General features: G+C 57.4%; 3 protein-coding genes across 6 annotated transcripts in view; 1 reads left to right on the top strand and 2 right to left on the bottom strand.

The window, feature by feature from the left end:
* The window catches only part of LOC131900691 (long-chain-fatty-acid--CoA ligase ACSBG2-like), a 43,122-nt gene extending 41,075 nt beyond the window's left edge, over positions 1 to 2,047 (bottom strand). Inside the window, exon 1 of the mRNA XM_059252011.1 lies at positions 1,891 to 2,047. Coding sequence (XP_059107994.1) covers positions 1,891 to 1,898 — 8 coding nt within the window. The 5' untranslated portion in view covers positions 1,899 to 2,047. The remainder of the gene's footprint in view (positions 1 to 1,890) is intronic.
* LOC131900690 (long-chain-fatty-acid--CoA ligase ACSBG2-like) lies at positions 949 to 12,753 on the top strand. Of its 3 annotated transcripts, XR_009376268.1 has the most exons (14): positions 949 to 1,403; positions 1,799 to 2,022; positions 4,031 to 4,119; positions 4,519 to 4,639; positions 5,932 to 6,012; positions 6,313 to 6,462; positions 6,547 to 6,753; positions 7,092 to 7,273; positions 7,784 to 8,017; positions 8,504 to 8,721; positions 8,882 to 9,021; positions 10,502 to 10,748; positions 11,207 to 11,444; positions 12,494 to 12,753. XR_009376268.1 is itself a non-coding variant. In XM_059252009.1 (13 exons), exons 1-13 carry the CDS (start codon positions 1,259 to 1,261, stop codon positions 12,580 to 12,582), a joined length of 2,127 nt encoding a protein of 708 aa, XP_059107992.1. In that variant the 5' UTR covers positions 950 to 1,258; the 3' UTR covers positions 12,583 to 12,753. The 3 variants fall into 3 exon arrangements, 2 of the variants coding, with proteins under 2 accessions (XP_059107993.1, XP_059107992.1); XM_059252009.1 differs by lacking the exon at positions 11,207 to 11,444 and having other exon boundaries at positions 950 to 1,403; XM_059252010.1 differs by lacking the exons at positions 10,502 to 10,748; positions 11,207 to 11,444.
* A 3,455-nt stretch (positions 12,754 to 16,208) lies between these two features.
* Positions 16,209 to 21,894, bottom strand: part of Mllt1 (MLLT1 super elongation complex subunit) — a 44,908-nt gene continuing 39,222 nt past the window's right edge. For both annotated transcript variants that reach the window (XM_059251795.1, XM_059251796.1), the window contains 5 exons: positions 20,854 to 20,962; positions 18,560 to 18,659; positions 18,397 to 18,468; positions 18,228 to 18,299; positions 16,209 to 18,152 (listed from right to left, as the gene is read on the bottom strand). In XM_059251795.1, coding sequence (XP_059107778.1) covers positions 18,024 to 18,152; positions 18,228 to 18,299; positions 18,397 to 18,468; positions 18,560 to 18,659; positions 20,854 to 20,962 — 482 coding nt within the window. In that variant the 3' untranslated portion in view covers positions 16,209 to 18,023. The remainder of the gene's footprint in view (positions 18,153 to 18,227; positions 18,300 to 18,396; positions 18,469 to 18,559; positions 18,660 to 20,853; positions 20,963 to 21,894) is intronic.

Genomic DNA, 21,894 nt, shown 5'->3' with positions numbered 1-21,894 from the left:
CTGGGTGTGTCAGCAGAGGCCTGTAAGAAGGGGGTCCCTGGGTGTGTCGGCATAGGCCTGTAAGAAGAGGAGGGACCCTGGGTGTGTCGGCATAGGCCTGTAAGAAGAGGAGGGACCCTGGGTGTGTCGGCATAGGCCTGTAAGAAGGGGGTCCCTGGGTGTGTCGGCATAGGCCTGTAAGAAGGGGGTCCCTGGGTGTGTTGGCATAGGCCTGTAAGAAGGGGGTCCCTGGGTGTGTCGGCATAGGCCTGTAAGAAGGGGGTCCCTGGGTGTGTCAGCAGAGGCCTGTAAGAAGAGGGTCCCTGGGTGTGTCGGCAGAGGCCTGTAAGAAGAGGGTCCCTGGGTGTGTCAGCATAGGCCTGTAAGAAGAGGGTCCCTGGGTGTGTCGGCATAGACCTGTAAGAAGGGGGTCCCTGGGTGTGTCGGCATAGGCCTGTAAGAAGGGGGTCCCTGGGTGTGTCGGCATAGGCCTGTAAGAAGGGGGTCCCTGGGTGTGTCGGCATAGGCCTGTAAGAAGAGGGTCCCTGGGTGTGTCGGCATAGGCCTGTAAGAACGGGGTCCCTGGGTGTGTCGGCATAGGCCTGTAAGAAGAGGGTCCCTGGGTGTGTCGGCATAGGCCTGTAAGAAGAAGGTCCCTGGGTGTGTCGGCATAGGCCTGTAAGAACGGGGTCCCTGGGTGTGTCAGCATAGGCCTGTAAGAAGGGGGTCCCTGGGTGTGTCAGCAGAGGCCTGTAAGAAGGGGGTCCCTGGGTGTGTCAGCAGAGGCCTGTAAGAAGGGGGTCCCTGGGTGTGTCGGCATAGGCCTGTAAGAAGGGGGTCCCTGGGTGTGTCGGCATAGGCCTGTAAGAAGAGGAGGGACCCTGGGTGTGTCAGCAGAGGCCTGTAAGAAGGGGGTCCCTGGGTGTGTCGGCATAGGCCTGTAAGAAGGGGGTCCCTGGGTGTGTCGGCATAGGCCTGTAAGAAGGGGGTCCCTGGTTCTCACTGACTCCAGGTTCGGGTGGGGAGGGGGTACTGAGAAAGACACGAGCGCCCACGACCTCTGGCCTCCACACGTCTGCACACGTCTGCACACGCACAGGACACGCCCTCACTCACACCCAGCTTGTTTTGCCTCCTGTACCCCTACCCACAGCTGGGTCTGCAGGTTCCCATCTTGGCTGGGCCGCCCACTGGACCGCCGTCCACTACGCGCCCCTGAACCCCCGGCCCCTGGAACCCGTGTGAACGAACACCCGTGTGTCTGCTCCCCGGCGAGGACATGTCTGACCCTAACGAACAGAGTGGCGCCGAGGTCGCCAAGCCCATCCTGACAGCAAAAACCATCCTGAAGACCAAGCTTTACAGCAAAGCGTTGAAGAGGGCGACAGCACAAGCCTCCCACCCCTCAGAGACAAAGGCCCCAGGTGGGAGGACCCCTCCACCCCGCCCGGGCGGGCGCCGGGGCCAGCATGGGGACCTGGGGAGTCCTGCCGCCCCAGCACACTTCCGGGGACAGACAGTGGAGGCGCGCAGCTCCCAGAGGGTGGGTGGCCAGGGGGGCGAGGGCCTTGTGGAGGGGCAGGTGTACCAGGGGAAGGATGGTACCTGTGGCCAACCATCCCGGCCGGCCTCGTCGACCCGTGGACGCAGTCGCCCTGGCTCCATGTCCTCCCTCCCGTGGGTCGTGGCATCCCCCCTGGCCTTGCCCGTCCTCTCGGAGACCTCGATCCTCCAATCCTCATGGGGGAAATGACCTCTGGGCCCCTGTCTTCCTGTCCCTGTGGGAACCCCATGCCTCCCGACCCCGCTGCCACCGCAGGCAGCTGCTACTGGACCTCAGAGCGCGACGGGGAGGTGAAGCTGCGCCTGGGCAAGAACTCGGAGAACGAGCCCCCCACCACGGTGCCTGACCTGATCATGAGCGCTGCCACCAAGTACTCGCACTGCCTGGCGATCGGCTCCAAGTACAAGAAGAGCTGGCAGCTGCTCACCTACATCGAGTACTACGAGGCCTGCCGCCGCGCCGCCAAGGCCTTCCTCAAGGTACCCGCGCCTGCGCCTGCGCAACTGCGACGCCCTGCCTGCCCGCGTGTGCGCGTGTGCGTGCGCGGGAAGGGACCACGTGACTTGACCACTGTCTGGCGCTTCACTTCTGGTTGCTCATTCGCACCACTGAGCATCATCGCACCGCCTTTAGTCACGTGGATTACTTGCCGCTCTGTGCCTCAGTTTCCCCATGTACAAGGTTCATTCTGCATATCAACGTGCATTAATGCGTGTGTACTTAGACCTCGAGGATAGCTTTACATGTTTCTGTATTACATATATATTTTATGTATTTTAATGTTGTATGTGTATAAAATGCAGAGCTTTATCAGGTCTACCACATGTATACTGAGTCATATCATACAGTTAAATATATTCATATAAATATTGACATCTAGAGTGTGCATATTCATAAACATGAAAGCCTTCACACGGGGCATATGTGTTATGTGTATACTGTATGCTTTCCTACATGCAATATATACAAATAAGGGCTGGAGATGTGGCGCAGCGGTTAGAACGTTGGCTGTTCCAGCAGAGGACCAGGGTTCAATTCCCAGCAACCCTGTGGCGGCTCACAGCTGTCGACCCGTGGACACTCTAGCTCCAGGGGACCCGCTGCCCCTTCTGGCCTCTGTGGGTACATGTGGTGCAGTTACAAATGTAAGCAAAACACCCACATACACTAAAAAAAAAAAAAAAAAAATCTTTTAAGAAAGAATGAATTCTTTCAAAAGCACTCAGTCCATGCACGACTGAGCGGGTCCTGTGTGTTTTGCCAATACAGCCATCTCCCAGGCCCCCCTTGCCCTGTCTTTCTGGCTACCTGGTGTCGTGATGGCATCTTTGTTGGTTGGTTCCATGGGAAGTTACCATTCCACCCTCTGGCGTTTGTTGAATAAATGAATTTTTAAACCGTCCACCCTTCAGATTAGGGAAGGGCATAAAAAAAGAAACCTGAAGTGGCTTGTCCAGTCGTCCTGTTAAATAAGGTCAGTGATCCAGAGCCTGCTGGAGAAAGCAGGAAAAGAGCAGGAGGTAGGGGTGGACTTTTAAAGTGTGGTGGCCAAGGAAGGGTTCACAGACAGTAAAATTTCAACCAGTGGGGGAAGGAGCTATCGGGAAATCTGGGGAGGAACACACCAGGCCAAGGGCACAGAGCACACAAAGGCCCTGGGCCAGAGGGCACATTCTCTGCAAAAGATGCAGCTTGATGAGGTGGGAAAGCATCAAAGATGGATAGTGCGTGGGTGGGTGGATGAGTGGATGAATGGATGGGTGGGTGGGTAGGTGGATGGATGGGTGGGCGGATGAGTGGATGGATGGATGGGTGGGTGGGTAGGTGGATGGGTGGGTGGGTGGATGAGTGGATGAATGGATGGGTGGGTGGGTAGGTGGATGGGTGGGTGGGTGGATGGGTGGGTGGGTGGGTGGGTGGATGGATGAGTGGATGGAGGAGTAGAGGGGTGGATGGATGGATGGATGGGTGGGTGGATGGTGGATGATGGATGGTGGGTAGGTGGGTGGATGGATGGGTGGGTGGATGGGTGGGTGGGTGGATGGATGGATGGGTGGATGGATGGGTGGATGGATGGGTGGGTGGGTGGGTGGATGGATGGGTGGATGGATGGGTGGGTGGATGGATGGATGGGTGGATGGATGGGTGGGTGGATGGGTGGATGGGTGGATGGGTAGGTGGATGGGTGGGTGGGTGGATGGATGGGTGGGTGGGTGGATGGTGGGTGGATGGATGGGTGGATGAATGGGTGGGTAGATGGATGGATGGAGGAGTAGAGGGGTGGATGAGTGGATGGTGAATTGACAGCATGTGATGGATGGGTAACAGAAGAGTGTGGTGGAGACGCCCTGCTTAGCATTACTACTCTGTGGTACCTGGAGCTGGTGGACAAATGGTCGAGAGAAGGACACTGAGATTCTCAGCTAAAGATTCCTGTTAAGTCACGGTGAGGATAGCTGAGTCTCTCAAAGGTGTCTCCTCCCTCAGGTGGGCCTGGAACGCTTCCACGGCGTGGGTATCATGGGCTTCAACTCCACGGAGTGGGTGATCGCCAACATTGGAGCTATCATGGCAGGGTAAGGGGCACCCGGCCTGTCCTCTGTCCCGAGGCCTCGCCTCTGTGGAAGCCAGTTGTGTTCTTTCAGTTCAGGGAGCTCACATGGGCTACAGTCCAGTTGTTGACAGGGTTTGTCGATGACACAGTCTTTAGCATGCTCGTTTCTCTGTCCCAGACATTCTCTCCCCATCAAACTCATATATATCCTCTGGAGCCCAACGCTTATGCCCCCTTTAGATATACTTTCTTATTTCCGTCAATATCCTAGCACTGAGCCCTCGCGTTGAACAGTTGTGGAAGCTTAGAAAGGGGTTCCCCTGAGTCCCACCTTCCAAGGGTGTTTGAAGACCCCCAAGAGCCCCACAGTTCCCCAAAGCCCTCACTCACTGGATCTTCAGCTCCTGAATTCTGCTTCCAGAGGCATCTCTGTGGGCATCTTGTGCAGTAACTCACCAAAAGTGTGCCAGGTCATCGCCGAGGCTTCAGAGATGGACATCTTCGTGGTGGATAATGACAGACAGCTGCAGAAAGTTAACCAGGTGAGAGTCACCGGGGTGCGTGGGGTCTGGGATGCTCTCGGTGAAAGGACTGATATGGGCACAAGACCAAGCTGTCAGCACAAAGGACAGAGGGACAGAGGGAGGGAATAAGAGACAAAGACAGGAGACAGAGGATGAGGGAGGAGGGGCTGGGTTATTTGTCTCGGAGGACAAAGGACTGCCTCTGGATAGACAGGAGACAGACATGGCCAATAGCGAAGTGGCAGTTTATAAAGGTAAAATGGGAAACTCTGTGTTAGAATGAGGTGTTTAATTTTAAATGAACATGTTCATTAGGTAAGCCAAAGGAGGCTTCTGATTGCTGGACTTCAATACTTTGATAGCTGGACCTTGGTGGTCAGCCTTCGGAGGAGGGAGTGGCCAAATAAGGGAATGGACCTTGGTGGCCAGCTTCAGGAATGTAACCTAACAGTTTTTTAGCAAGGCGGACGGAATGGGGGCAAGGGCAAGGCCCGCCAGAGCCACATGCTTGAATGGGCTAATAGTGCCCCTTCACTCAGGTATGTGGTACTCTCTTGGATCCATGGGGTCTGGGATGCCCATGCCTGCACCATGCACACAATAGGAGTACTGAATTTTAAAAATCCTGTGGAGAGAAATAGAGGAAAACACCAATGCCATGAATGTGTGAGTATGGGCATTTGTGCATGTACACACACAACAGAAATGAAATAAAATAGGAATTAATGGTAAGAAAAGGGGGGGGGGTGCCTCACCAGTGGAACACCTGCTTGGTGTGCGTAGGCCACCAATTGAAATGGGAAATCAAATGGTTTAAAATGCAATAATCGTGTATTTTCACATGTTAAGGACCCGGGGGCAGGGGCTGAAGGGCTAGCTCAGCAGTTAAAAGCACCTGCAGCATTCTGCTGGCTGCTCTTGCAGAGGACCCAGGTTCAATTCCCAGCACCCACACAGTGGCTCAGGGCCACCTGGAACTCCAGTTCCAGGGATCAGACGCTTCCTTCTGACCTCCACATTGCACATAAGCCATGCAGGCACACGTATACCTACAGATGACAGAACTAAAAAGAATAATTTATATGTATACACACATATATATATTTTAAAAGAACACTGAACTCAGTGGGCAGAGCGCTCTCCTGGCACGGATGAGGCCCTGGGTTCCACCCCCACCACCACAGACACCATCTGTGGCAGTAAGGCCAGTCAGAATGTCAAGGTCACTTTCCACTACATCGTGAGTTTGAGCTCAGCCTGAGCTACAGGAGTCCCGCTTTTGCTGGTGCTCACCCCATGGTGTCCTGCAGATCCAGGGCTACCTGAAGCATCTCAAGGCCATCATACAATACAGAGAAGACATCCAGGAAGTACAGCCAAATCTATACTCGGTAAGCCCAGACAGGGGAGTCAGAGATGAAAGCCAGCCCACAGGCCCAGCCACGGAGGCCCAGCCAGGTGCTGGGTGGCATGGAGAGTCCAGAGAAGCCAAAGTGGGATTCTTCAGTGGGTGTCCTTATGTGTCTGGCATTATCTTCTCAGAGCTCCTCCGTTTTGGAGCATGTATCAAACGGCTTCCCTTTTCATGACTGATATTCCGGTGTGCAGATGGAGCTGAGGTGGCTGGGCTGGGAGGGTCTCTGGGGTAGCCTCTACTCTCCCCCAAAACCCATTGGACAGCCTTTCTACAGTGGAAAGGGTTCCTGGAGCTCGCAGATGGCATCTCGGATGAAAAACTGGACCAAGTCATCGACTCGCAGAAGCCTAACCAGTGCTGTGCTCTGGTATACAACCAGGGCACGACCGGGGCCCCAAAGGCCATAATGCTCAGCCACGACAATGTGAGTGATGCTCCCGGGGGGCCGGTCCAGCGCGGTGGCTCTTGGAACTAAGAACATAGGCTGACTTAGCCAGGTACCTTCCAGATCACATGGACCACAGCGGCCACCGTTCAGAGCCTGGAGTTCAAGTGTCCGCCTGATGGCCAGGAGATCTTTGTGAGCTACCTGCCGCTCTGCTTCGCGGGGGCCCAGATCTTGGATGTGTGGGTGGCCATCTCCGTGGCTGCAACAGTCTACTTCCCCTCAGCAGAGGCAGGGAATTGGAGCGGGTCAGCACGAGCCCCTGGCACGGTGAGCTCTGGGGGTGAGGGTGACAGTGGCCCGATGTGGGCAGCAAAGGACGGGGGGCAGGGGATCCTTCGCTGTCTCTAGGCCAGCTCTGGCAGGTGTGAGCTAGGGACGAAGTGGCAAGAGTAGGGGGCAGGCGGCTGCAGCGCTCCCTCTGTCCCCCCAGCCTTCGCCCCCGCCTTTCTGGTCCTTGTTTCTTTTCTCCCCAACTCGGGGGCAGGGGCCTCGGTGGCGTGGCTCTGCCTGTCGCCTGCGCTGTCCTCGGCCCCACGCTGAAGCTTACTGCCTCATGACCCTGGTGTGCATGGGGGTCCCCCAGCGCCCCATCCCGCCCCATCCAGGGCTTCCTGACCGAGATGCTCCGCGACGTCCAGCCCACCACGTTCTGCGGCATCCCGTGGGTGTGGGACCGCATGCTGGACAGCCTGAAGACCAAACACCTGGATGCCACCGCCTTCCGCAGGAGGATTGACCGCTGGGCCATGCACATGGGGCTCAGCACCAATAGGAGGCGGCTGCTCGGGTGCGGCGGGCGCTGGAGGCGGGGCGGAGGGGACTGGGGACGTGGCGGAGGGGACCCGGGGGCGGGGCGGAGGGGACCCGGGGGCGGGGCGGCGGGCGCTGGAGGCGGGGCGGAGGGGACTGGAGGCGGGGCGGAGGGGACCTGGGGGCGGGGCGGAGGGGACCCGGGGGCGGGGCGGAGGGGACCCGGGGACGGGGTGGGCGGGGACCCGGGGGCGGGGCGGAGAGGACCTGGGGGCGGGGTGGGCGGGGACCCGGGGACGGGGTGGGCGGGGACCCGGGGGCGGGGCGGAGAGGACCTGGGGGCGGGGTGGGCGGGGACCTGGGGGCGGGGTGGGCGGGGACCTGGGGGCGGGGTGGGCGGGGACCCGGGGACGGGGTGGGCGGGGACCCGGGGGCGGGGCGGGCGGGGACCTGGGAGCGGCCGCTGGGAGAGGGTGATGGGCCGAATGGGGACCCAAGGGCGGGGGCGGGACAGTGGTCACACGTGGCTGCTGCTCCGCTTCTAAAGGCAGATCCACCAGCCGCTGTGCTTCGGCCTGGCCAAGAAGCTGACCTTTGACCCTGCCAGGAAATTCCTGGGTCTCAGCCATTGCCAGCAGTTCCTGAACATGGGCTCGGGGCTGTCGAGGGCCACGGTGGACTTCTTCCTCAGCCTGGACATCCCCATCTTTGAGGTGTACGGCTTGAGCGAGTGCACCGGACTGCACTCTCTGTCCAGCCAACAGGCCTACCGGATCCCCAGGTGGGTCGGATAGGGGGCTCTGTCTTCCCCCGGGACAGTGGCGGGTCAGGGGTCCCCGGAATTCGGGCCACCCCTGCGCCTGGTGGGCGAGGCTTCCCTTCACATTTCTCCGGGATGTTTCTCTCTCTGGGGCGGGGTGGGGGTGGGAGGAGGTGGGATTCCGGCCCCTCCCGAGTACCAAGCAGATGCAGGGTATCCACACGTGGCAGGCAGCCTCCCTCAGAGCAAGCCTGGCAACAGACTGGGAGACGGTGTCTCTGTGGACATTGCTTCGGGTTGTACATAAGGCGAGGCACAGCAGTTTTGAGGGGTTTCTCTGTGTACCCCTGCCTGCCCTGGAACTCGCTATGTAGACCAGCCTGGCCTCGAACTCAGAGATCCACCTGCCTCTGCCCCCTAAGTCCTGGGATAAAAGGCGTGGGCCCGAGTGGTACCGTGTCCCGGTGGGGGAGCATGCCAGCCCTGCTATCCCCTCCACGCCCACAGCAGTGGGAAGGCACTTCCCAGCTCCCACACAAAGGTGGAAAAGGAGAACCAGGACGGCATGGGGAACTTGTGTATATGGGGCCGCCACATCTTCATGGGGTACCTCAACGACAAAGAAGGCACGGAGAAGAAGGTGGACGGCCACGGCTGGCTACACACCAACGACCTGGGCTTCTTGGATATCGACAGGTTCCTCTATGTCATGGGGAATATCAACGGTGAGGGGCGTGGCACAGAGGTACAGGCTGCGCGGGACACAGGGAAGGCCCAGCGGGCTCCACCCCCTCCAGGAGCGGGGACGGGCTGTCCCCGACTCCAGCCCCTATAAGCCACTCGATGTGCCTTTCCAGAGACAAACCTTTCTCATTCCTGCCACAGATATGATCACACTGAGCTCAGGTGAAGTGATCAACCCGAATCCCATCGAGGAGCGAGTGAAGATGCGCATCCCCATTGTGCGCTATGTGATGCTGGTGGGCCAGGATGCCCCATACCTGTGCGCCCTCCTCACAATGAAGGTACCCCCGGCTCCCACGGAGCAAGACTCTGACAGTACGGAATGAGGATGGGCTAGATGGGAGTCATTCAGTCACTTAGTCACAGTTTTAGTGGCTTTTGTCACTGTGATTAATACCTAACCAGAAGCGATTTAAGAGCCAGGGGAGGCTGGGCGGTGGTGGCGCACGCCTTTAATCCCAGCACTTGGGAGGCAGAGCCAGGCGGATCTCTGTGAGTTCGAGGCCAGCCTGGGCTACCAAGTGAGTTCCAGGAAAGGTGAAAAGCTACACAGAGAAACCCTGTCTCGAAAAACCAAAAAAAAAAAAAAAAAAAAAAAAAAAAAGAGCCAGGGGAGATGGTCCATGGATAAAGTGCTAACACACGTGTGAAGCTGGGCATGATGGGGCTTTATAATCCCAGTGCTGGGGAGACTGGTGAGTCTCCAGGCCAGTGAGAGACCTTACCTCAAATTAAAGGCAGACAGTGCCAGGGGACCACCACCTAATGCTGACCTCTGACTTCCATTCATCATGCACACATGAACGTGTACACAGACACGTACACACAAAATTTGGTTTTGGTTTTTCAAGACAGGGTTTCTCTGTGTAGCCTTGGCTGTCCTGGAACTTGTTCTACATGTAGACCAGGCTGGCCTCAACACAGAGATCTGCCTCTGCCTCCTGAGTGCTGGGATTAAAGGTGTGCGCCACCGCCGCCCGGCTATTTTTAAATTTTTCTTATTATCATGGGTATCTGTGTTCATGTACCACAGCACCTGTGTGGAGGTCTGAGGAGTGTGTTCTTTCCTCCCACCTGTACACGGTTCGAGAGATGAAGCTCACATTCCTCAGCCTGTGAGGCCTTCATCCCAAGTCACCTCGCAGCCCTGCTTTCTCCAGGGATCCCTGCCCACATTCAGAATGGGCCTTTTCATCTCAGTTAAGCCTCTGGAAACCCTGACAAACCCAGGGGTGTGTTCTCACAGTGACTCGAGATCCTGGTCCACTGACGCTGAAGATGTGCCCCGAGGCAGCTTTCATGTGGAGTCACGCCACAGCTCCAGTTGTTGGTTCTAGGGAGGAATGTAGAGTGCCCGAGTGTGTAGAAGAATCTAGAGTTTTCCCTGTAGACCGGTGTCCCTCAAAGCATGGACACAGGGCCATTGGCATCAAGGCACCAAGTTGAAGCTGTCAGTCAAAGCCTGGTTGAGGGGAAGATGGGCTTGAGAGCTGTCTCAGTGGGTAAGGGCGCTTTGCTGCCAAGCCTGACGACTTTTGAGTTCGATACCCAGGACCCACAGGGTGGGAGGAGAGAATCGAGTCGAGTCCCAGATGCCTGCTCTACAGGCTTGCATGACCTTTGAGCTGCATGCTCTGCCCCTCCCTAGTGGGATCGGTAGGGTTTTCTGATGCACTGGCACATGTAGCCTGGAGGACCCACGTACCATGGGCATGGCCCCTGAGGATGCTCACAGAACACCAACTCTGCCTGCCTCCACAGTGTCAGATCAATCCGGAGACTGGAGAGGCTCGGAGTGCCCTGACCAGTGAGGTTGTGGCCTTCTGCCGGAAGATGCGGAGCCAGGCCACCTGGTTGGCAGATGTCCTATACAACCGTGACCCCATGGTCACAGAGTTCATCAGCCAGGGCATCCAAGACGTGAATGCAGAGGCACCCTCGGAAGGCACCAAGATCATTAAGTGGGTCATTCTAGACAATGATTTCTCTGTTGGCGGCGGGGAGCTTGGTGAGTTGATGGCAGTCACAGGTGGGCCATGGACCCTCTCAGCCTCCTAGCCCCAGGCTTCCACTGAGTATGGGAAGGGTCTGTGGTCACGTGGCTTTAGCTGATTTTTGCAACAAAACACATTTAAAACAGGTGTGGTGGTACACATCCGTCAGCCAAGTACTTGGGAGCCAGGCAGGAGAATCAGGAGTTCAAGGGCTGCCCAGGATACAGAGTGAGAGAGTGAGACCCTGTCTCAAAAACAAGCCTGGGGCCAGGGAAACGGCTCAATTTGTAAGGATGCTGACTGCACAGTCATGAAGACCTGAGTTTGATTCCTCAGAACCCATGTTACAAACAAACAAACAAACAAACCATGGGCATGCTGTTGGCCTTTTAAATTTTTTTCCTTTTATTTTTATGTGTATGTGTACTGCCTGAATGTACGAATGTTTACTATGCTTGTCCTGTGCCCACAGAGGCCAGACGAAGGCATCAGATCTCCTGGGACTGGAGTCACAAGTGGTTGTGAGCTATCATATGGGTGTTGGGAACTGAACCCAGGCTCTGCAGGAGCAACCGGCGCTCTAACCACTGAGCTGTCTCCCAATGCTGGGGAGGCTGAGACTGGAGAATCCCTGGTCCTCCCTGGACCATCAACCCAGACTACATGGCCAGGACCAGGCCAATGAACGATACTGTTTCAAGGGGAGCGGGGTAGGCAAGAAGTAGAGGCTCACACCTTTTACCCTGCACTCAGGAGGCAGAAGCAGGCAGGTCTCTGAGTTTGAGGCCAGCCTGGTCTAGAGTGACTTCCAGGACAGCCAGGGCTACATAGTGAGACCCTGCCTTGAGAAAAAACAACACAAAACACGTTGGGAGCTCAGGAGATGCTCGGTGGCCGTGGGAGCTTGTGCATGAGGACCACAGGACTCACCTAAAAAGCTGGGTGTGGTGGTGCAGGTCTGTTACCCCATGCTGTGGAGGCAGGCAGAGGAGGCTCCCTGGAGCTTGCTGCCAACCAGCTTAGTTCAAGGTTGAGTGAGAGACCCTGCGTGAGAGTGATGGAACATGACATCTTACACCCTACTTGAGCCAGATGAGCACACACACTCCCACATCTGGAGCTAGGCAGATGGCTCAGAGGTTAAAAGCACTATGCTGCTCTTGCAGAAGACCCAAATTCAGTTCCCAGTGCCCCCACACAAACTGGGCAGCTCACAACCACCTGTTAACTCCAACTACGGGGATCTGATGCCCACTTGTGGTCTCTGGGGGCACTGCAAGCATATGCACACACACGAACACATAGTTCAAAATAAAATCTTTAAAAACATCTCCCACATCCAGGCCCTACTTGTATAAAATGTGGTGTGCTGAACCCAACTCCAACACTTTCCTCTCAACTGAAGATGGGCCAACTCCAGACATAATTCTTCACTTTTTGGGGTGCAGAGGCAGCATCTGAGAGTGTTAGAAGACTGTGGACTGGAATACAATAACCCACAAAATACAGCCCAAGGCTGTTTGGAACGCAGGTCCCTGAGGTGGCATCTCCATGCCTACATTTTATCCACTGCCCCTATGACTGCAGGAGAGAACTCACGGGGTGTCTTGGAGTGGGTTTCTACTCTCCCGTTTTCTCTCCTACCCCAGTTCCCATGCACCTCTAACATGCACTCGGCCCTCTGACGGCTCAGGCTTCTGAGAGGGGACTCTGGGGGAGGAATTCGAGGAGGCTCACCACAGTCTTGCTTCCACCACAGGGCCCATGTCCAAGTTGAACAGGACCACTGTGGCCAAGATATACCAGGAGGAAATCGAGAAATTCTATGAGAGGGCTTCGAGCTCTTAGCAGCCCTGTGCACCCCAATCTTCGCCCAGGTGCTGGTAGTTCGTGTTTTACATCCTGCTGTCAAGGAACAATCTCTGCAGTGGGGAAAGTGTTCCTTGTGAGGGCCTGGGTGGAAGGCTCTCTAGTGCTGGGATCTGAATTGTAAAGGAATAATTAAATGTGTTCACTAAAGTGGTGGGTCTCACCCAGGGGTGATTTTGTCAAGGGACACTGGGTGACATCTGGCTGTCATGACTGAGGTGGCATCTCCATGCCTACATTTTATCCACTGCCCCTATGACTTCAGGAGAGAACTCACAGGGTGTCTTGGAGTGGGTTTGAAGTGTGTGAAGTGGGTGGAGGTCCGGGACACTGCACAGCATGACCCAGGCTTCATGTTGACCCCTCAAGCAAGACTCCCAAACTGAAATGGCTCCCACCTCAGACTTCATTCTTACGTTGAAAACTACACTTTCTTTTTGTCACAGTCTGGAGCCCAGGCCCTACACTAGGGGTAGTTCTTAGCCACGCCCCCAGCCCCTCTCTGGGGATTCTTGGCAGGGATCCACCCTGACCACGCCCCCAGCCCCTCACTGGGGATTCTAGGTAGGGCTCCACCCTGACCACGCCCCCAGCCCCTCACTGGGGATTCTAGGCGGGGCTCCACCCGACCACGCCCCCAGCCCCTCACTGGGGGATTCTAGGCTGAAGCTGGAGTTCTAGAGGGTTGTGAGCTGCCACATGGGATGCTGGGAAGTAAACGTAGCAGCTCTCCTACCACTGAGCCATTTCTCCAACCCACTTCTACATTGCACTAAATGAGAAATTGCGGAATTGCTGAGACCTACAGTTCTCCTTGGAGACAGTGCAAATCAAGGCAACAGAGGGACCTGAGAGCAGCCGCTGGCATGGAATTGAGTGGGCAGACTCAGATCTCATGCTGTCTTCATCAGAACCAGCTGGGACCGACTACAGCGGTGAGCTTGAACTCTTTGTTCGTTTTTCAGAGACAGGGTTTCTCTGTGTAGTCCAAGCTGCCCTTGAACTTGCTCTGTAGACCAGGCTGGCTTCAAACTCACAGATCTGCCTGTCTCTGCCTCATTAGTGCTAGGATTAAAGGCGTGTGATGCACTCATGACGGCATGTGCTGGAGGAGCAAGCTCTGACGGGGGTAGAAGGGACCACAGGGGACGTCCTGTCAGCTGAGGCAGCCTGTGCACAGAATTGGCAACAGAGGGAAAGGAGCGTACCACCTGGTGTCCTGTAAGGCTCATTTAAAATGCAGGAAGAAATGATACTCAGAAGGTTCTGGAAGAAACAAGTTTCCTGAGGCAGTGTCCACACATTACCAGTCACGATTGCTAGGGGAGGGGGAGGCTGCAGGGGCCTCCAGGGACACTGCTTTGGAACGGACACCCAAGCTGGGGTGGGCTCACTGGTGACACAGTCCAAGTACCCCCAGCAACCTTCCTGACTCTAAGCCAGCTGACACAGTTACCCAGGAAGTTGTAACTACCAAAGCGCACGGATCACGTTTCTGGCTCCCAGTGTGACCTGTAAGTTGGAAGCCACTTACATCTCCAGGAGAAAAAAGGCTGAGTATGGACAGTTCTTTATCTATCTGTCTGGGTGGAGATGATGGTGGACACAGACAATTGAAGCTGTCCAGACCAGCATCAGGCAGGGAGACCTCTGGTTCACACTGCCACTCGAAGAAAACACTTGAGGCTGGTCAAGATTTCAAGGAGAGGTTACAACAGTCCAAACAGCATAGTGTCATTCCGGTATGGTCCTGCAGCTGTGTCCTAAGGTAGGTGACACTGGCAGGAACACACGAGGAAGAATAGAGTGAGGCTGGGGAGGGGTGGCCTCCAGGGAAGTAATCACACTCTCATGAGAACATGAACTTAGCAAACACTACCGTGGGTCGCTATTAGCTGGCACTGCGCTCATCTGGTGTGTGCAGAGCCCTGGGCTCCCGTTCCCAGCACCATGCAGACCGTGTAGGGGTGCATACTTGTCAGTCTAGCATTCAGGAGGTGGAGGCAGGAGGATCAGGAGTTCAAGGCCAGTCTGGACTACACAACACTGTCTCAAAACAAAACTACTGTAACAAAGAATGACTGCTAGGTCAGCGGGAGGCAGGCTGCAGTTTGAACATGGTCTGTCCTCAGGGACACTTTTTTTTTTTAAATTTTATTTTTCAGTGACACTCTTGCAGAGCTTGGTCCTCCATGGCTGTTGGTAGGTTTGGGGATTCTGGGGCCAGAGCCCTCAGGAGTGGCTTTTGGGGTAATGTGTTATGGGAACTCAGACCTTTCTCTTCATGCATGCACCTGCTCTCCAGGACTCATGGAATACAACAGGAACCAAGCTGGTGCAGCAGCCTGACTGGACAAGACCTTTCCTTCTTTATAAACTACCCAGTCTCAGGTGATTAGTCATAGAAAGACAGGATTCTTCAGTGATCCAAATTTCCAACAAACTCTGGTAAGTTTAATGAATTCAAACTTTATGTGCATATGTTTTTAATAAAAACTGTATGCACATGTATGCCTGTGGAGACTAGATATCAAACCTTTGTTCCTCCTTGGGAACTGTCCTCAATCTTTTTTTTTTTTTAAATACAACAGCGTCTTACTGAACCTGGAAACAGGCACCGACCTCACTGGCTGTCAGGGAGCCCCAGTGAACCTCCCCTTGCTTCCTTGCTTGCAGAGGGTGGGGGGTGGGTTTGGGGGTGGAGAGGACTCAGTGGTGATGAGTGCTTGCTGCTCTCCCACGATCCTGATCCATATCCACGTTCTGTTCCTAACACATCACGCAGCTCACAATGACCTGCAACTCTAGCCCCAGAGGACCCAACGCTGTCTTCAGGCCCCTACTAGCACCTCGCAACACACACACACACACACACACACACACACACACACACACACACACACACACAGTTACACACTTAGCTGTGGATTCTGGAATGGAACCCAGGTCCCCAGGCCCATGCAGCAGTTTTCTCTATGTGTCTCCTAGCCCTCAAAGTTTTGGGTTGCCTATGAATCCCTGAAGGCTCCTGCCACCTGAGGGTGACAGCAAGCACTGGAGAGTGGGCAGTGTCTGACAGCCACCACACCAACAGCGTTCTGGACAGGGTCTGGCAGGCAGTGTCCTGATGAGTCAAGTGGTAGTGTCGAGCCCTAGAGGCCCGAGAAGAGTTCCTTTTCACTGATGGCAGGAATCCCCGGCTACCAGCTGCTAACAGGACTCAAGAGGTGGTTGCCCCGAGGGCATGGTAGCCGAGGGTGTGGGCTTGTGTGTGACACTCACTCCGTTCCTGACTCTCTGGGTAGAGCTCAAGTCTGTGAAAATGGGCCCAGCGAGGGGACACTAGAGGCTCATGGGCTCTGCCAAGGTGCAGGAACTGGGAGACAAGCACTTGGAAGTCCCTGCAAAGGGTACCCTTCCACTCCGCCCCGACTTCCCACCTCTAACCTCCTGTGGCCCATCCACCCCTCTGCAACTACAGGCTATCTGTAACCAGCCCTCAACAGCTGCACCAAGGGAACGGCACGATTGTGGACAACCCCCTCCCTCAGCCCAGGCTCCTGGTGTGGCTCTACTCTGGACTGAATCAAAGGTGGGCCACCCACTGCTCCCATCTCACTTTATTTTCTATAAAACTCCTCCATAATTTCACAATTTAACAAAAAGTTTAAAATGTGGGACAAACAGCCCTGTAGCTCATTACAAACACGGCTCTCTTTGTCCCTCTGTCCAGGGCTCGTCTGGGCCGTTGACGTGTCCATTCCTGGAGACACGTCTTGTGAAGCCCTGGGGAGGGACAGGTATCCGATACCTTTGCACCCAGTGTTGTGAGCTGGTTCGGGAGGCTGCAGCACAGGGACTCACCGGGGGCAGTCCTGGTGCCACCCCTTCCTATGGACTAGTCCCTAGAGCCCTCAGGGCTCTGGATGCAAGCTACTGCTTTAGGCTTCCAGACAGCCAGCATGGGCCCCAGAGTGGCTCTGGAGGACAGTGGTGTGACCTTCCGGCCAGAGGAGGTAACTGAGATGGGTGCTTCCAGGAGGGCCTTGGAAGCATCTGGAAGGGCTGGACACCAAGGCCCAGGGCAGCAGGAGGGCTGGGCCACTGGCGACCGCAAGAGGAAGAACAGCACCCTGGGCTGAGGCTGCTTGGGACCCTGGCGCACTCCATGTGGATGCCAACAGCTGCCACGATGCCAGGGCCTTCTGACCAAAGGCTTCGAGGCTACAAAACGCCTGGTGGAGAGTATTGTCGGCCTGTCTGGGAAGAGGTGTGGAGTCCAAACCCTGCTTCCTCTCAGCTGGAGGGAGTGGGAAGGGGGGCTGCAGGGGGAGGCCTCTCCTTTCCCAGGGGGTAAGGGAAGCCTTAGAGGCTGGGATCTTCCTGACAGGGAGAGGAGCTGGGAGGCCAGGCTTCCAGGGTGAACCCACACTGGGGAGGAAGCAACATCAGAGCGGCACTGTGGGCCAGCTGGCCTCAGGCCTCTTTCAAACACCTTGGCTGGGGCACAAACACTGACAACGACTGGGGGTGGGGTGGGGTGGGGGCGGGGTACTCCAGGCTCAGGCATGGGAGGGGCTGGCTCGGCCCTTGGCAGTTTATAGGGCACAGGTCCAAAGCCTCTGGTCGGGGACAGAGGCAGTCTGGGGCTGGGCCTGCCTCACACACACCGTCCTATCATATTTGGCAAAAGCTGATGTTTTCAAAGTTCAAAGACTTGATCAGCGAGAGAGCAGAGACGGCGGCCCATGGGGAACGGTGGCCCAGGAGCTCAAGCACAGCCAGCCTCGGAACTGTGGGTGCTTGGCTGGCACATGGCTACAGAGGTGGCCCCTGGGAACCCAAAACTGGTGCCCATCATAGTGTTCACTGGCCTGGGGCCACGAGAGGCAGTGGCGTCCTGGGATCTAGAGGGGAGATCCTCTGTGCCTCCGGCAGGGGTTGGCGTGAGCCTCCCCAGCTGCTGGACACACCCGGAGCATACACAATACACAAGGCTGCCTGACAGGACACCAGGCACAGGCGTCTGCCGGGCAGAGCCAGGTGTCCACGGCCAGCCCTGGCCACGCTGACAGACCTCGAGGCTAGGAGGCAGGCCAGCAGAGGGAGGCCTGTGAACTGCATGGAAGACTGTGGTCACCCTAGCCACTCAGAGAGGCCCAGGCAGTGACCTGCCACTCAGCCCCACCCACAGTGGAAAACTGGTAGAAGGAATGAGGGGCTGCAGGCCACATGTGTCCTGTGTCACCCCCTCCCGTGGAAGTATGGCCCGCAGCCCCTTCATCACCAACCACTGAGGGGCACCGGGGCACCATGGCGAGCTGGGGGTGGTACCGGGAGCGGGAGCCATGGCGGGCCAGCCCTCATGCCCAGCCCCTCCCGTGCCCATGCCCACCGTGGCTCCACAGTGGCGGCCGGGGTCATGTGGCCACGGCCTCCAGACAACTCTGCAGCTTGCGAACGGTGCTCTCGTCCAAGGAGAAAAGGTCAAAGTCGAAGGTGGTGTTGGTGACGTTGAAGTGGCCCGTCTCCTCGATCAGGTTGACAATCTGTAAGGTGGGTTTGGTGGACTCAGGACCAGAGCTGGATGCCATGCCCAGGCCTGGGGGTGGAGGGCGCAGTACCTGCTGCAGCACATTGCGCTCACGCAGAGCCATCAGCCTCCGGTGCAGCTCCACCAGCTCGTCCGTGTAAGCCTGAGCAGAAGCGTGTCAACGGGCTGGGGGCACTCGGGGGCAGCACAGCTCAAGGCCCCACCCACACCCACACCCGCACCGGCCCAGACACCCCTACCTTGTCATAGGTAGCCTTCTTCAGAATCTTCTCAGGTTTGCTGCAGGGCTCGGGGCTCCTCCGGCCGGACACCTGCGGGGACCCCAGACCTGTGAGCTCCAGCATGCCCCCGCAACCCTCCAGGATAGCCACAGAGCCCGGCTCAGAGCCTGGCCCCACTCACCTTGCTGCTGGGCGGGGGTGGCTTCTGGGGCGGCGGGGGCTCGCGGCCAGGCAGGCAGGAGTCAGCACTATTGTCGCTTTCGCTGTCGCTGAAGCTCAGTCTACAGAGTGGACGACGGTGGTGTCAGGACTCAGACTACACTACAGTGTTCGCGCTGCCCTGCCTTCACCCCGGGGAGGAGCTGCCCAGCGCTGGGCTCCAGGGCTGTCTGGCCTACCCCGAGCTGCTGCACAAGACCCCACGCTGACCCTGAACTCTAGTGATCATCCCTGCTGGCCTCCATCCTCAGCAGGCGTGTGTGTGATGACAGCCAAAGGCCCCTGGAGCAGGTCTCAGCCCCTCCTGCAAAGCAGGCTGTGCAAAGGTCACAAAGAACGATGTCTAACCCGAGTGTCCAAGTGACAGATACCCTCAGCTCACAGTAGGTAATGATACTGAATCACATGACACCAGCAGGTCTCACTGACTAGACAACACTTCCCAATCCACTCCTGGTTCTATTGTATCAGTAACAGGGTATGCAGGAAGCTCCCTGAAGACCCCAGACTAGCATGGCGGCCACAGCAGTCTCCTGACTCACTCAACAGCACTCCTTGGCTCCCATAGGCCCCAGCATTAGTTCTTCTTGCACCGTGTGGGCTCTGAGGTCAAACCCAGGTCCTCAGGCCTGGTGACAGGTGACTTTACCCACTGAACCACCTACCAGGATGGCACTTCCTCCTTCAGCTCCCAGCTGGTTCTGCCCAGGGCTCCTGCTGAGGCCACATGCTGGGCTCCAGGCCAGGCTGTTACCAGGCAACCACAGCCTCAGGATCCCCTCACTTCCGCCACTTTCTGTACTCAATAGGTGGTACCTGGGGATGCTGGAGCTCAGCCCTCCTTAGGCAGCAAGGCAAGACATGGAGCCTTGCCGACACCGTGTGTATGACCCTCCCTGACAACAGGGACAATCCCAGCCCTTCACAGACACACTGAAGATGATGTCCTCCACAGGACAACCACATAACTATGACCCTTTGGATGAGACTGTGTGACTCTCAAGAATTTGCTTCCCCTTTTCTCAAAGGGTCTAGTCCTCCCTGTGAGAGCTAGGCCTGAATCTCATAGCTCTTGGGTGTATGGTGCCCCGTGGGTGGGCAGGCAAAGGCTGTAGCCCTGGACGACACGGAAGGGACCATGGCCAGCATGTGTCAAACTTCCCAGGACCTCTCTACAGTGAACTCTTGGGTACACTCCCTAAAGCAGGGCCACTGGGGCCCTGGGTTGCTGTGCCATCCCCAGCCCGGCCTGTCACAGCCCGGTGTTCAGCCTGTCGGAGGTCTGGGAAGGAGACCCCAGGTAGCTCTCCTATTCCAGGGACCCGGGGTAGGGACATGCTCACCATGGGGGAAGGCTGCCCCAACCCTGGCTCACCTGGGGACCCATGCCTCCCACTCTCCAGCACACCTCTGCTATTCCCAGCTCTCCCACAGGCAGGGTGGTGGATGCCATCTAAGGCCATTATGAAAAGGACAGTCTAGCCAGCTCCGGGGTGCCTCAACCTGGCCCTGACAGTGAAGGCCTAACACTTGGGCCTGCTCGCCCACCCAGGCGCCGAGGGACTGCACTGCCCACTCACTCACCGGGACTCTCGGCCCGGGTTGGCCTTGACAGTGGTCTCCTCTGCCCACCCAGGCGCCGAGGGACTGCACTGCCCACTCACTCACCGGGACTCTCGGCCCGGGCCGGCCTTGACAGTGGTCTCCTCTGCCCACCCAGGCGCCGAGGGACTGCACTGCCCACTCACTCACCGGGACTCTCGGCCCGGGCCGGCCTTGACAGTGGTCTCCTCTGCCCACCCAGGCGCCGAGGGACTGCACTGCCCACTCACTCACCGGGACTCTCGGCCCGGGCCGGCCTTGACAGTGGTCTCCTCTGCCCACCCAGGTGCCGAGGGACTGCACTGCCCACTCACTCACCGGGACTCTCGGCCCGGGCCGGCCTTGACAGTGGTCTCCTCTGCCCACCCAGGCGCCGAGGGACTGCACTGCCCACTCACTCACCGGGACTCTCGGCCCGGGCCGGCCTTGACAGTGGTCTCCTCTGCCCACCCAGGCGCCGAGGGACTGCACTGCCCACTCACTCACCGGGACTCTCGGCCCGGGCCGGCCTTGACAGTGGTCTCCTCTGCCCACCCAGGTGCCGAGGGACTGCACTGCCCACTCACTCACCGGGACTCTCGGCCCGGGCCGGCCTTGACAGTGGTCTCCTCTGCCCACCCAGGCGCCGAGGGACTGCACTGCCCACTCACTCACCGGGACTCTCGGCCCGGGCCGGCCTTGACAGTGGTCTCCTCTCCCGATGATGAGTCATCCTCGTCTGACTCCTCAGACTGCAGATCCTCCACCATGGAGCGCAGGGGTCCTTGGGGCAAACAGGGGAGAGCTGTGCCTCTGGCTGCCTCCCCAAGGGCCACCCCAGACTCATCACACCTGTAGGGTCCCTCTGGCCTGCAGCAGGGTCCCCTACACCTACCCTCCTGGCCTTCCTCACAGGCCTCAGGCTCCTGGTCTGCGACTGGCCTGCAAGAGCCCTCCATCACAGCAGCCAAAGCTCAAAACCCCACTGGCCCCTCTGCTCTGCCTGGGACCACAGTCCCCACCCAGCCTGCACCCTTTTCTGAGGGTACCCAGTGCCTCAGAAACCCTGCCCTGTATCCACTGTCTTCCCCTTGCTCCAGAGGCACCCAGTTCCAGTCCCCTACAGACGGCATCTTGGTTTATATTCCTGTTGCCAAGGCAACAGAGGGACACAAAGCCTTCAATTACCTTGGTCACATGATGCCGATTCAGCTGGTTCCCTCCCTAACCAGTGGGTAAGAACCTTGCGGAGTATGGGCTTCAAGGACCCCATCCCCCAGCCAAGCTCCTGCTCCAAAGGTGGCTGCCACCATGGGAGACAGGCTCATCTGGCAGCTTGGCCGTGCTTGGTCCTGATCCCACAGCTTGCCTGGGCTCCTGAGGCAGGATACAGAAGCCAGCCTAAATGCCTCTCCCTGGGAAGGCCCACTGGAGCAGCCAGGCCTAACACACAGAGATCATCCTGACAGGACAGGACAGGACAGGACAGGCTGGGCCTACAAGGCTGGAGAGTGGCCATCCCTCAGGAGGGAGCACCTCTCTGGCTACAGGCCTATGGGCCTCAGGGGGTGACCTGGCTCCTGGTGAGCACAGCTACTTGTCTTTACCAATCCCCAGACCACCAAGAACTGTGTCCTGGTTGATAGCATGGGCCTCCCCTGCCTCATGGGAACTGAGTTCGGCCCAGGGAGAAGGGATACCAGCCCAAAGGAGGGT

Source organism: Peromyscus eremicus, unplaced genomic scaffold (assembly GCF_949786415.1).
Source record: "Peromyscus eremicus unplaced genomic scaffold, PerEre_H2_v1 PerEre#2#chr22_unloc_1, whole genome shotgun sequence".
In the NCBI taxonomy this organism is placed as follows: Eukaryota; Metazoa; Chordata; class Mammalia; order Rodentia; family Cricetidae; genus Peromyscus; species Peromyscus eremicus.
The sequence above is the reverse complement of the archived record's forward strand: the minus strand, read 5'-3'. Positions and strand labels throughout refer to the sequence as shown.

Excerpts from the sequence above, each read along its gene's own strand:
- LOC131900690 (XM_059252009.1), top strand. The coding sequence starts at position 1,259 with ATGTCTGACCCTAACGAACAGAGTGGCGCCGAGGTCGCCAAGCCCATC. Across the intron at positions 8,018-8,503 it reads CAGGCCTACCGGATCCCCAG|CAGTGGGAAGGCACTTCCCA; the intron begins GTGGGTCGGATA and ends CCACGCCCACAG. Across the intron at positions 8,722-8,881 it reads TGTCATGGGGAATATCAACG|ATATGATCACACTGAGCTCA; the intron begins GTGAGGGGCGTG and ends TTCCTGCCACAG.